Source organism: Syngnathus typhle, linkage group LG5 (genome assembly GCF_033458585.1).
Source record: "Syngnathus typhle isolate RoL2023-S1 ecotype Sweden linkage group LG5, RoL_Styp_1.0, whole genome shotgun sequence".
In the NCBI taxonomy this organism is placed as follows: domain Eukaryota; kingdom Metazoa; phylum Chordata; class Actinopteri; order Syngnathiformes; family Syngnathidae; genus Syngnathus; species Syngnathus typhle.
The window spans coordinates 14,907,288-14,918,296 of record NC_083742.1 but is presented as its reverse complement, the minus strand read 5'-3'; the positions used below and the strand labels follow the sequence as shown (position 1 = coordinate 14,918,296).

Below are 11,009 nucleotides of genomic sequence, written 5' to 3'. Positions count from 1 at the left end.
GAAGACACCTGGTGTACAAAATCCACAAATTGTAGTCAGCAAGAGACTTTAGGTTTTTTTTTTGCTGCCCAATTCATATATATCGCAAATCACATGTCGTGAACAAGTCCAATAGGTCACGTGATTATGTGAAAACTGTTACATCATTGATTGATTGAGAGTTGTTACAAAAGTGACAATGGCATGGCGTGTCATCGTAAACACACCTCATAAAGTACACTGCCTACACATATGAGCTTTGATGCATTGTGATCACCTGGAGTGGAACAGATTAAGACACTTATCTTCTTGATTTCCTTTCTAGAAAAATAGCATTAGAATGAAAATAAAGCTTTGGTTGAGACCTCTGATCCACTACAAGGGTAAGAACTCAATTTCCTTAACTTGATAAAAATAAAAAATAAAAATGCTGTATCACACAAAAGCGTCTTGCAGGAAACTTGTGCCAAGCCTGCTGCTGTCCTTAAGGTTTACTCAAATTTTGTTTGAGTCTTAATGGCCTGTTTGTAGGCATAAATGTGGGAAGTGTTAAAGAAATACAATTGAGCAATTTGTTTGTTTATTCTTATGTGCATGAGTATTCACTGAGCGCAGACGTGCACGGTAAGGCACGGACAATAAAAAAGCAGCACAAACAGCAGTCTGTTTTCAAACGTGCAATTTCCCATTTCAAATAAACTATTAAGTTGCACAAACAATTATCTCACTCCCCTCACTCTTACCCTGCAGGCACCGTGCTAGCCCATGTGAAACATCAAACATTGTTGTAAATCTTTACTATTGTTAAAAAAAAAAAAAAAAAATCAGCATCGACAGTATTGTATTTCATTTCACAAATAGCAATAACAATTAAATAGATCACAAACAATGAAACGCTTGGTGCATTCATGCTTTAATCCATTATGTTGGTCATTCTGGTGTGCGTTATCATGTTAGAGGATAAAGAATATATGTCTGTGTTCTGACATAAGCAGTGTAAAATTACCTAGACAGTGCAAGTTTTGTGAGCCTGTGTATGGTTTTACATTAGGATTAACATAGCAGACTCGGACGTTTCAATAAATACCCGATGTATGTTTTGAACTAAGCATAAATTAGGAGTGGTAATAGACAGGGAATTGAATTGAAGTAAGAATTGTTAATGATCTGCCAAACTGCTGCTCATTGTTAAGTTCACTGCCACCCTAGCTAGAACTCATAACTCAAATTAGCCCAATCTGCTAAAAATACACACCAAACCAGTGAGCGGGTTCAGAAAACAAACATTTTTTTAGTGTGTGATAAAGATTCCGTTTCGGCACGCGACAGCATCAGACATGTAACAGGTGACAATCGCATCCTTTTAAAACTACCAACTCATGCCATTCTTCAGTCACAAGCAAAAGGGTGTGAAAAATAAGAAATGGCACCACTGGTGATGGAATGTTCATGAAGGAACGTTAGTGCAGTGGTTCGCAAAATAAGCTCACAGCTTGGGGGTTTGCAAAACAAAAAAAATGAGGATTTTTTTTAAAATTGCATAATTACCTATAGGGCCCATCTAACATTATAAACCAAAATCAATACTTCCTTCCTATTACTTGTTCAGTGGCCAACACTGATGATAAAGACACAAATTGGTTTAGCTTTTAGCACGGTACATTAGCATCTAAGGAGGACAGTGTGGAATGGAAGCGAGATCGTTTACTACTGTCTGGAAGGCACATGAGAAAAGGCTGGAACAATACAATTGAAATTCATTCGCAGTCTTTGGCTGAGATTTGCAGGCAGCAGTGCTAATGGAGTGTAGATTGGTGCGAGGCGTGATCTTCAACAAAATGACGTGGAGCAGCCATGACGTTCTGATGCCTTGTGACTGTAATCCAACTGAGGACGGATGGTCACCAGCAATCAAACAAAACAGTGCCATAATTAAAACATTAGTTTTGCGTTGTTTCGTTCAAGAACAATATGAACTTTTTTTCATTTGAGACCTGACAAGACATTGCATGTTTTTTTGTAATTTTCTCCAGATAATGATCCAAAATTTGGGGGTAATGTTCTTATTCGATTTTCTAAATAAAACACAGAGGTGCCTTGAGATACAAATGAGTTTTTTGAGTAATCGTTCAGACAATTTTTACCATCAAGCTCAAACTTTAGATACGAGGGCTTACGCGGTGGACGTGAACTTAAAAAGGCTTCAAGCTGTGTGGCCGGCATCATGATGGCAATTTTTTTTGGATGCCGTGTCGCTGACAGCACAGTCATGTTCCCTTTAAATATAATTCGTTGCTATTATTTGGCACGTGTGTTTATGACCATTGGTACCTGGAAATAGCATGGGAGGAACCCGTCCTAATGTTCGGCTGAGTTCAGTGAACCCATGTAAAGTAGGCAATCTCGTCCAAGTCAACGGGGTAGTCCGTGAGGTACTTGGGGCCATTATCAAAATGTTCCCCCTTGTAGCTTCTCCACCTTCCTGCAGGCAAGTAGATGTCACGTTCTTGTTTGCCTGCTTCCACCACGGGAGCCACCATCAGGTCATCCCCAATCAGGAACTGGGAGTCGACCTTATAAGCCGCCTCGTCGTCGTTGGCGATCCACCAGAGGGGCCTGATGATGGGATCGCCTGTGTTAAGCACCTCGTGGGCTAACTCCAAAACCCTGGGGGCCACCAGGGACTCGTGGAGTTTGGTGAACTTTTGCGCTATTTCCACAACCTACACAGAGATGCGACATTTATAGGACAGACAATGAAGACATAAACCATCAAAATGTAGACATTCTCTCTCTAGAACAGGTTAAATGGCATGCTTTGTTGTCCAGAATAATGGATTAGAATCAGTTTTTCACAAATAAAACGATGAAAAATAATTGAAATCCATAGAAACAAAATATGGCCATACGACATGACCTGTATGAAATGCAAAGATGCACAAACTGTTTTTGTCAATTTGTCAGTAGGGAACAAACAAAGTCATGAAATACTGTGCAACTAACACGATAGTCTTAAACTCACTTCGTCGTCATAGTACCATGGTGGGATGGAAAACTGCATCGCAGGCATGAACGCAGACAGCTCCAACCATCTGATGTACAGCTCTCGGTCAGGCAGCTCTGACCCATTTTTTAAGCCTCCTAGAGTACAACAAATATATTCAATTCTCCATTATGGAAGAAAAAAACATTTACAGTGAATCCTCTCATGAATCAGCATTGGCATTTTTGTGGTTCTTTTTTTTCCTATCTTCATTTCTTTGCCCGCGTTTGAAATATCCTGTTTTGTTTCTCAGTTATTTGCTATTCGTGCCAGGGCTCTGTCACTATCCTCAGCAAGGAGTGAGGATTCATCGTAACGTTCATTTCCTTGAAGTTGTAGAGATCCATACCTGTCATGTGTTCAGGGTACGCATTCCCGCCGATCATATCGGGCAGGACAAACTGGTAGCCCAGGATGCTGATGGTGAGGACCGTGGGAATGATGGACTTGAGGCCGAGCTCATAACCCCACACCGAGTCCCTATCAATGATCCTGTAGAAACAGGAGATATTCTGACTCTGGTAGCCCACCCTCAGCTCGGCCCGCTCGCTAAACGGGATGGCCATCTCTGTGTAGCGGCGGGTGAAGGTGGAGGGGTCCGTCAGAGGGATGAGGGTGCTAAACTGTTGAGGTAGATAGCTTGTCTCCCCAGCATCAAACTTAAAGGAGGTCACACCATAGTGTGCTTTGAGCTTGCTCAGTTGGACCGAGTACCAGTCGCGGGCATCTGGGTTGGTAAAGTCCAAGATTCCGCCAATGCCGTTCCACCAGCGAACCAGAGCTGGCAGCTCACCTCCGGGCTCGCGCACAAACAATCCTTTCTGGATGGCGACGTCAAAGTTGATGGAGTCGTAGTTGATAAAGGGGTGAGTCCAGAGCGTCACTCGAAAGCCATCCTCTCGGAGCGTGTCGAACATAGCGCTGGCGTTGGGAAACTTCTGCGGGTCAAAGTCAAACTCGCCGTAGTCGGCGGTGTAGCGGTCGTCGAGCTCCAGGTGGGAGCAGGTGAAGCCGTGTTTGATGATGTCGGAGGCATAACGCAGCAACTTCTCTTGGCTGACAGACGTCTTGTACAGAGCCCAAGTGGACCACACCGGGTGCTTGAACACCTCATCAGAAGGAACCTTGACAGGCTTTGGGAAATAGCGACGCACCTGACAAAATAAGAACAAAAATGGACTTTGGCGCTCCTTGTTTGGTTTTCTGCTGACAATGTCATTCAGACTTAAATGTCACTCCCACCAATAAATATTATTGTCAATGCTCACCATGTATTTATGAATTGAAGTAACATCCGAGCCCACACACACTCTGTAGCTGAGTTGTGGTGTGGCTTGCTCTCCCTCTGGTGGTTTGAATGGAGAATCTTGGTATCGGGCTTGGAAGTGAAGCGTCATGTCCTTCTCAGACCAGCCCATATGAAACGGTACAGAATCGTTGATCTTGATGGCCACCGCGTTGGACGAGAGCCAGTAGCGTTCTAGAATCCCTCCAAAAGCATTCCGGTTTGAGTAGACGTCGCTGGTGATGAAAGGCTGCGGTCCCTGCTCGCCCTCGATGCTGATCGGCCAGTGCTGGGTGGCCGATTCTGCCCCTCCGTACCAGTGAGAGCCATTACAAGCCATGGCGTGTTCCACTGCATGCTTATATTGCAGAGGCTCCCAGCGCACGCGGTAGCACATCACCGTGTCCTTCAGTCGCACCGTGTGGATGAAAAAGTTGATCTTGCCAGCATCTGATTGGGTGCAGCTTAGCATATTCTCCTCATGGGAGCAGGAGTTTAAATCAAGTGCGGCGGACCTGCAGATGATTCAAGAGAACAAGCTAACCACTGAATATGTCGTGCAACATAACAGAAAATGAACAACAGTTTTGACGGATCTAACGTCGAGCACGTCTTGAGTACGAGATGAACGTCAGTTCAACTATATTCTGGAGTTGATCGTTGTTTCTCCATTGCTTATTCGATGACATTATTCAATTGAGACAAATACCAGTTCTGACCACGAGAGAGACTCTTGATTAAGGCCATAACTGGAGTAGCAGTGTTCTCCCTAAGAGGCTAATCACTCCGACTAGTTTCCATTATCCATTGACCCATTTTAGACACACAGACAGAGAGGACTGTTGTTCAGTCAGTGAGTTAGCTTATGTGAGTGGGGGAGGTGGGCAACTATTTTGGTATTGTGGGCTTAATAAATATGTAGGTATTTCATAGAAAAGGAATGTCTTAACCTCTGGCCTCAAAGATTTTTCTCTAATACACAGTTTTTAAGCGTACAATTTGCACAAACACACAGAAAGAGAAGCCTACCTGAAAGTCATTGTAAATATAATAGCGCCTGCTTGGTTTCGGATGACAAAACCATCCTTGTTGAGGTCCAGCAGCTCGGTCTTCAGGAGCTGGGCTTTGCGCAGAGATGCCGAGTAGTAGCACCAGGCCACCACGGCGGCCAGAACCAACACACAGCCCAGAAAACTCGCAATGACCAGGGGCCGAGCTTCCCGAGTTCCTGGCTTTTTTAGCGGGGAGCCCCCGCTCCCATCGGACAGGTGCTGCTCCCCTGGGGCCACAATTTGGTACATACTGAACTTGAGGGAAGTGAGGGAGGAGCTGTAAAGAATTGCCCAAACTGGTGATGTTCAGAAGAGCGATTCCTCCCGGTAGTAGTCATAGAGTTGGAGGAAGAACGATGGATGGATGATGGATGGATGGATGGATGGATGAATGGTCTACCTTCCTGTCCTTCGTAATGTTTCCATTTTGGAATGCACCAACCTTGATGGCAGACAGACACAAAGCAGTGCAGTAGTCATGTAACAAAATAGTAAAATATTCGTGCTGAAGACTCACTGATGATGTAATGATGCATTCGCCCGATTAACAAATGCACCGCTATTGATTGGGTCCTCACAAAAAAGCTGGCATATTATGGCCCCTGGTGAGTTCGTTTCTGTGTAAAGGGAATTTCAACAAGATAATCTGAGAAGGCAGATGAAGCTGAAAGGTGTAGGGGCTTTGTTACCAACATTAAAATATGGTCCATCAAATTGAAATTGCTTATACTACTGTAATTTTATCGTAATAATGTGGGTAGCGTCAACTTAAGTACACTCACCGTTCACTTCTGTTTTTCGATTCTTTCACAGGATGGCCTGTGTTGAAATCCTACGGTTTTTTTTTATTTATGTACTCACGAACTACGGTTAATGCAACTCATATTTAAAAAAAAAAAACAAAAACAAAAACAAAAAAAACGATAGACAACTCTGGTACAAATTCCGGTTACGACTCTGACCTTGGTACACCGGCACAGGCTTTTAAGATAGAAATAAAAACCGCTGAGAACAATGTAAACGTAATACTTGACTGGTTTGTATCGTCGTTGGTACATATTGCTACTGAGCTAAAAACTAAGCGGTTTTATAAAAAGTGGTTGGCTCGTAAAGCTTTTTAATTTATTTAACGCCCGGATGTAACACAAAATCCATAGTTCGCAAAAAGCCCCAGCTGTCAACTATAAAACGAATTTGTTTTCGCGCTGATGGGATAGCACTCAATGCTAACCATACCACAAATCACTACAAAGATGTAACTCAATATTTGATTAAATTATGGTTTAAAATAGAAAGAGAACGTGCTTACTTGTCCATTGTGTCGCTTTCCTCTTCAAGCACAAACACGCACACCCGCTAAGTGCTGCGCAGGTGCAAGTATGCAGCTCAGTGTGCCCGCCCACTCGACAATAAGCAACGACGCTCATTCGTCCAGACGCACGTCACTCAATAATGGAGGATTTTGGGTATTGTAGTTTGCTGGTTTTTCAAAGCTAGTTCACAAGTTTTGGAAACAATTTGCAATCTGGTGTGTTAAATAACACATTTAATGTAGCCAATGGAATGCAAATGTTTCGTCAGCCTTGTTCATTTTCATAATTTTGATAAAATATTCAATATCTTAATACATATATCATTTTAAAATACCTTCAGCCACAATCCAGACACTCATTAGAAACTATACGAAGCATTTAGATGCTGTTATTTCTGCAAAAGTAGGAGCAACTAAATATTGAGTTCAGGTTGTTGTTTTTTGCAGGTTTGCCCAAATGTATGCACATGCCTATTTTTGTTTAACCAATTATTGCACACTTTCTGTAAATCACATCAACTTTATTTCACTTATCAAATATCACCGTCTGTCCCCGATATGATATATTTAACAAATTGTTTTTTCATCCAAACTCAATGATCTATAAAGGAAAATTATGAAAATCAACAAGACTGCCCAACTTTCTGTACATCCTATCAATCGTAGTGAGTAGACTTTAGCGTTGTTGTGATAAATGGTATTTGACTTTTATATCACGTTTCCGTCTGTCAAGGCCCTCAAAGCTTACACTGACTTCCTCATTCCCCTACTGATGACACAGCATCAGGAGCAACTGGGGGTTCAGTATCTTACTCAAGGATGATCCAAAAAAAAAAAACAATGGTGAATCACATCCTTCTCTGTTAAGAAGAGTCTCTTTTACATACGAGATGTTGCAGAATTGTCGCAATAGGTCCTGGCATTTTGCTGTGATCAGTTATGTCTGTTGTACACACACACACACACATGCACACACACAAAGTTGGATGACCTAATGCTGACGGACAGCAAATTTGTGCATCTTTAGTTGGGATGCTGCAGTGGTGGACCGTTGTGCTTGTGACAACTGAGGCCTGTCTGAACTGCGTCCCAGAGGTCAACGACAAGTTGGGCGAGATAGCAAACACGCCAGAAGAGAAAACGGAGATTGCTGGCCTAAATAAACTACACCAGGACAAAACTCATCTGTGGGGTGTCATAGGTAAGAATTACAACATTTGCAAGAGCACAACCCATGATGATTTATTTTCCCATAGTGATTTATTTTCAGAAGAAGTTTTCTAATGATGATTTCATTTCACGCTGTCGAATGAGCGACAGTATTTCATGGTGGCGAATGGCCTGCATCTCTCTCTTCCCAGATCTGACCAGCCTGTACAAAGCCAAAACTCTGTACTTGAATGCATTCGCTATGATCCAGAGCACCTCGGGTGAGAACTGGCCGGCACCAGCTCTAATTATCGCTAAACATTAGCAAAGACGGTGGGACTTGATGATTTTATGTTATTGTTAACTTGAAAGTTCTCCAGTCCAATGCTTAAAATGCTACATTTCATTTAGAAATAAATATAGGTCAAAGAGTACTCTGGATTTGTTCTATTTTATATATGGACTTTGTTTCTAGCAGATGAAACTGATTTTGACACTAAGTGTTGCTTTTTTTTTCTAGCACAAAATGTCGACAAGTTTAGTCAGTCGGTTAAGAAATGGGTGGATATTTTAGAAGATCAAATAAAGAAATCCAATATTCCTAAAGGTAAATAGCTTTAATATGAGAGAGTGCATATCATTTCACCTTCTAATGCATGCTTTGTTTGTCTTTCCCTCAGAATTGTGCCCCAACATGTGTGGTGAGTTTGATTGTGTTGCAGATGCAAAAAGTTGACGTGAGAATTTTGCCACGCACATGATGTGTGTGCGTATTGTTTGCCACTCAGGACTCTTGCAAAGACGAGTAATGGATTGCAAGACCTGCAAATACAAGATCCACAGCTGTCCGTCTCTGACCGGCAAAGTGGATTGTGGTGGTATATGTCCTGTTCTAAACGTAGGCCGGCCACGTGGTGTGACCAGTCTGCAGATGTGTTCTGTTTTGCCTGTCCATATGAAAGGGAAATATGAATCCATTATCATCCCTCTTTTTTTATCCTGCCCTTGCTCACTTTTTCTGCAGAATACAAGATACAGGCTGTGGAGAGAGATCAGGTATTACTGGACTGCTTCCAACAGTGGCATTCTCTGATGAGTGGGAGGGCATTCTACATCTGGACCAACGGCACAAAGGTCTCCCTCGTTTTCAATCGTAAATATACATGCACATCGGCCAGCTGGGGATTTTTTTCCCCCCATGGATATGTCAGTGTTTCACCAATAAAGGTTCATTATACATGTTCTCTTCAGGGAGTGGGTAAAAAATGCGGAAAAGAAAAATGATCGGAAAATATCGCATAGCTGTTCTGGCCCCCGGGGGTCCAAGCATACACTCTCAAAATAAAGAGTAAAGAAATTCAAACGTTCTTGTTTTAATTCTGAAACTTATACACGACTTGAACTACTTCAAATGTGCCCAAATTAGCCCATTTCAGGCAACCTCACTTTTTGTTGGTATTTGTACTGTATTTGCGTTTCTAAAAGGGAATAATATAGCAAAAGTGGTCATCTGATATAAAGTACGCTAAACAAGTTACAGTGATTCAAGGTAACAAGACAGAGGTGAAATTCAAATTCGTCATAGTCATAATGTGTGTACTACTTCTGTACAGCTCACTTTTGGCCTTTCCATGGCCTGCAAAGGATCTGAATGACTTTGCATAGATCTGAAGCACATCCATCTCAAATTTCTACTCCCGTCTCGACAAACAAGTAAAAATCACCCTGAGCGGCGGGCGAATCACATTTAAAAAAATCACAAGGCAGTTAGTTATATGTCAAGGCAACTTGCTTGTCTCAAATATGTGTCCAAGCTTTCGAATATTGTCCTGTTGACTCATGTTACTTGTTTGTTTTTTATGTGTTCAGGTTATTAGAGGTGATTCTGATGAGACAAGGTCATTGACGGACGACTCGAAGCTTGTGTTGAATCAGATCCGCTTGAGCGATAAGGGGACGTATCGATGCACACTGAAAAACAGCCGAACCGTTTTCTTCCGAACTGTAATGCACGTTACCGGTAAAGTCATTTGACATTTTCAACGTGCAAGTTGATTAAAAAAATGTTGAATTTCAGCTCCTCATAACGTAAAAACAAATGTCTTGTAAATTTGACACACAACAAGGTCAAAGGATTTTTCTAAAATTCCCAAGTATACAAAAATGAGGCTTCAAAATGATCACCCCGTTTGTTGTCTCTGCTCTTATGCAAAACTAGTACTACGGACTTTGATTGCTGTATGTAATCATTCTCCACAGTCATTAAAGCACCGATCGAAACGCAACCATCTAACGTCACGATGCCTACACTGATTTCTGGAGACACCGAAATCTTTTTTCAATCCTCCTGGTCTGCCTCGGTGGTTCCGCTCATGGCTGTCATCACCGCGTTATGTCTGGCAGGGAGCCTCATCCTCATTGTTGTCATTGGGTGAGTCATAGGAAAGATGACAAGCAAGAGAATTGGTATGCTTATTAACAGCCTTTCGGAGCATGCTACTTAGGTGATGTTTGAATGTGATCAATCATTCTATGTGACCCCCCCCCCCCCCCCCTCCACAGAAAGAGGATTTTTCAAAAAAGGAAAATGGCGAAGCAGAGTACTAGGGTGCAAGAGGGAGAAGAAAACATATTCACCTCTTTGTGGGCCAGATGGCGTGCAAAGTAAATGATTCCTGTGGGAGTAGAAATTTCAAATGGATGCGACGGAATGGATGAATGGATGAATTGGAATGAATTTGGGGAATATGGAAATAAAATAATTCTCAATATGGCCCGTTGACCTGAACATTGAGTTAAGTTGGAATGTGAAAGAACGTTTTTTGTCTCAATCTCTTTTTTTTTCAATGTGGAATTGTGTGAATTAAATGGTTTGAATTACTTAATGAATGTGAAAGTGTGTCAATAAATTGGAGAGAATAATAAATCGGTGCAGACTACTTCTACAAGCACACAATTTAATGTCAATTGCATACACTAGTTGTATTACCCCATTTGTCATATCAATTATACTCCGGTGGCTCAGTACATGTTCCCATACAGATGGCCAAATTATGTAAAGCATGTGTTGCGTGTTGCCCATTAATAATTAATTTCTGCTACATATATTGAGACCGTTTTTTTATATGGCTGTCAGTAAATGCACTTTATAATAGCAGAGAAATGGCTTTAAATGTGAATGAGGTGCTA

At 41.9% G+C, this 11,009-nt stretch overlaps 1 protein-coding gene and 1 long non-coding RNA gene across 3 annotated transcripts; one reads left to right on the top strand and one right to left on the bottom strand.

The window, feature by feature from the left end:
• Window positions 1-537: 537 nt before the first annotated feature.
• Window positions 538-6,741, bottom strand: LOC133154211 (myogenesis-regulating glycosidase-like). 2 transcript variants are annotated; one of them, XM_061278744.1, is made up of 7 exons: window positions 6,669-6,725; window positions 5,877-5,976; window positions 5,337-5,801; window positions 4,291-4,822; window positions 3,372-4,176; window positions 3,002-3,120; window positions 538-2,702 (listed from the first exon to the last, which is right to left on the bottom strand). In XM_061278744.1, exons 3-7 carry the CDS (start codon window positions 5,606-5,608, stop codon window positions 2,355-2,357), a joined length of 2,076 nt encoding a protein of 691 aa, XP_061134728.1. In that variant the 5' UTR covers window positions 5,609-5,801; window positions 5,877-5,976; window positions 6,669-6,725; the 3' UTR covers window positions 538-2,354. The 2 variants fall into 2 exon arrangements, with proteins under 2 accessions (XP_061134728.1, XP_061134729.1); XM_061278745.1 differs by lacking the exon at window positions 5,877-5,976 and having other exon boundaries at window positions 6,669-6,741.
• Window positions 6,742-9,697: 2,956 nt separating this feature from the next.
• Window positions 9,698-10,628, top strand: LOC133153714 (uncharacterized). The gene is made up of 3 exons (XR_009714367.1): window positions 9,698-9,840; window positions 10,080-10,251; window positions 10,383-10,628. It is a non-coding gene; the product is annotated as an uncharacterized LOC133153714 (long non-coding RNA).
• The last annotated feature ends 381 nt before the right edge of the window (window positions 10,629-11,009 follow it).

What these genes read in the sequence shown, in the direction of transcription:
- LOC133154211 (XM_061278745.1), bottom strand. Translation starts at nt 5,608, where the DNA reads ATGTACCAAATTGTGGCCCCAGGGGAGCAGCACCTGTCCGATGGGAGC. An exon ending in ATATTTACAATGACTTTCAG is followed by an intron (nt 4,823 to 5,336) that starts GTAGGCTTCTCT and finishes AATCATCTGCAG; the next exon opens with GTCCGCCGCACTTGATTTAA. An exon ending in CTTCAATTCATAAATACATG is followed by an intron (nt 4,177 to 4,290) that starts GTGAGCATTGAC and finishes TTATTTTGTCAG; the next exon opens with GTGCGTCGCTATTTCCCAAA.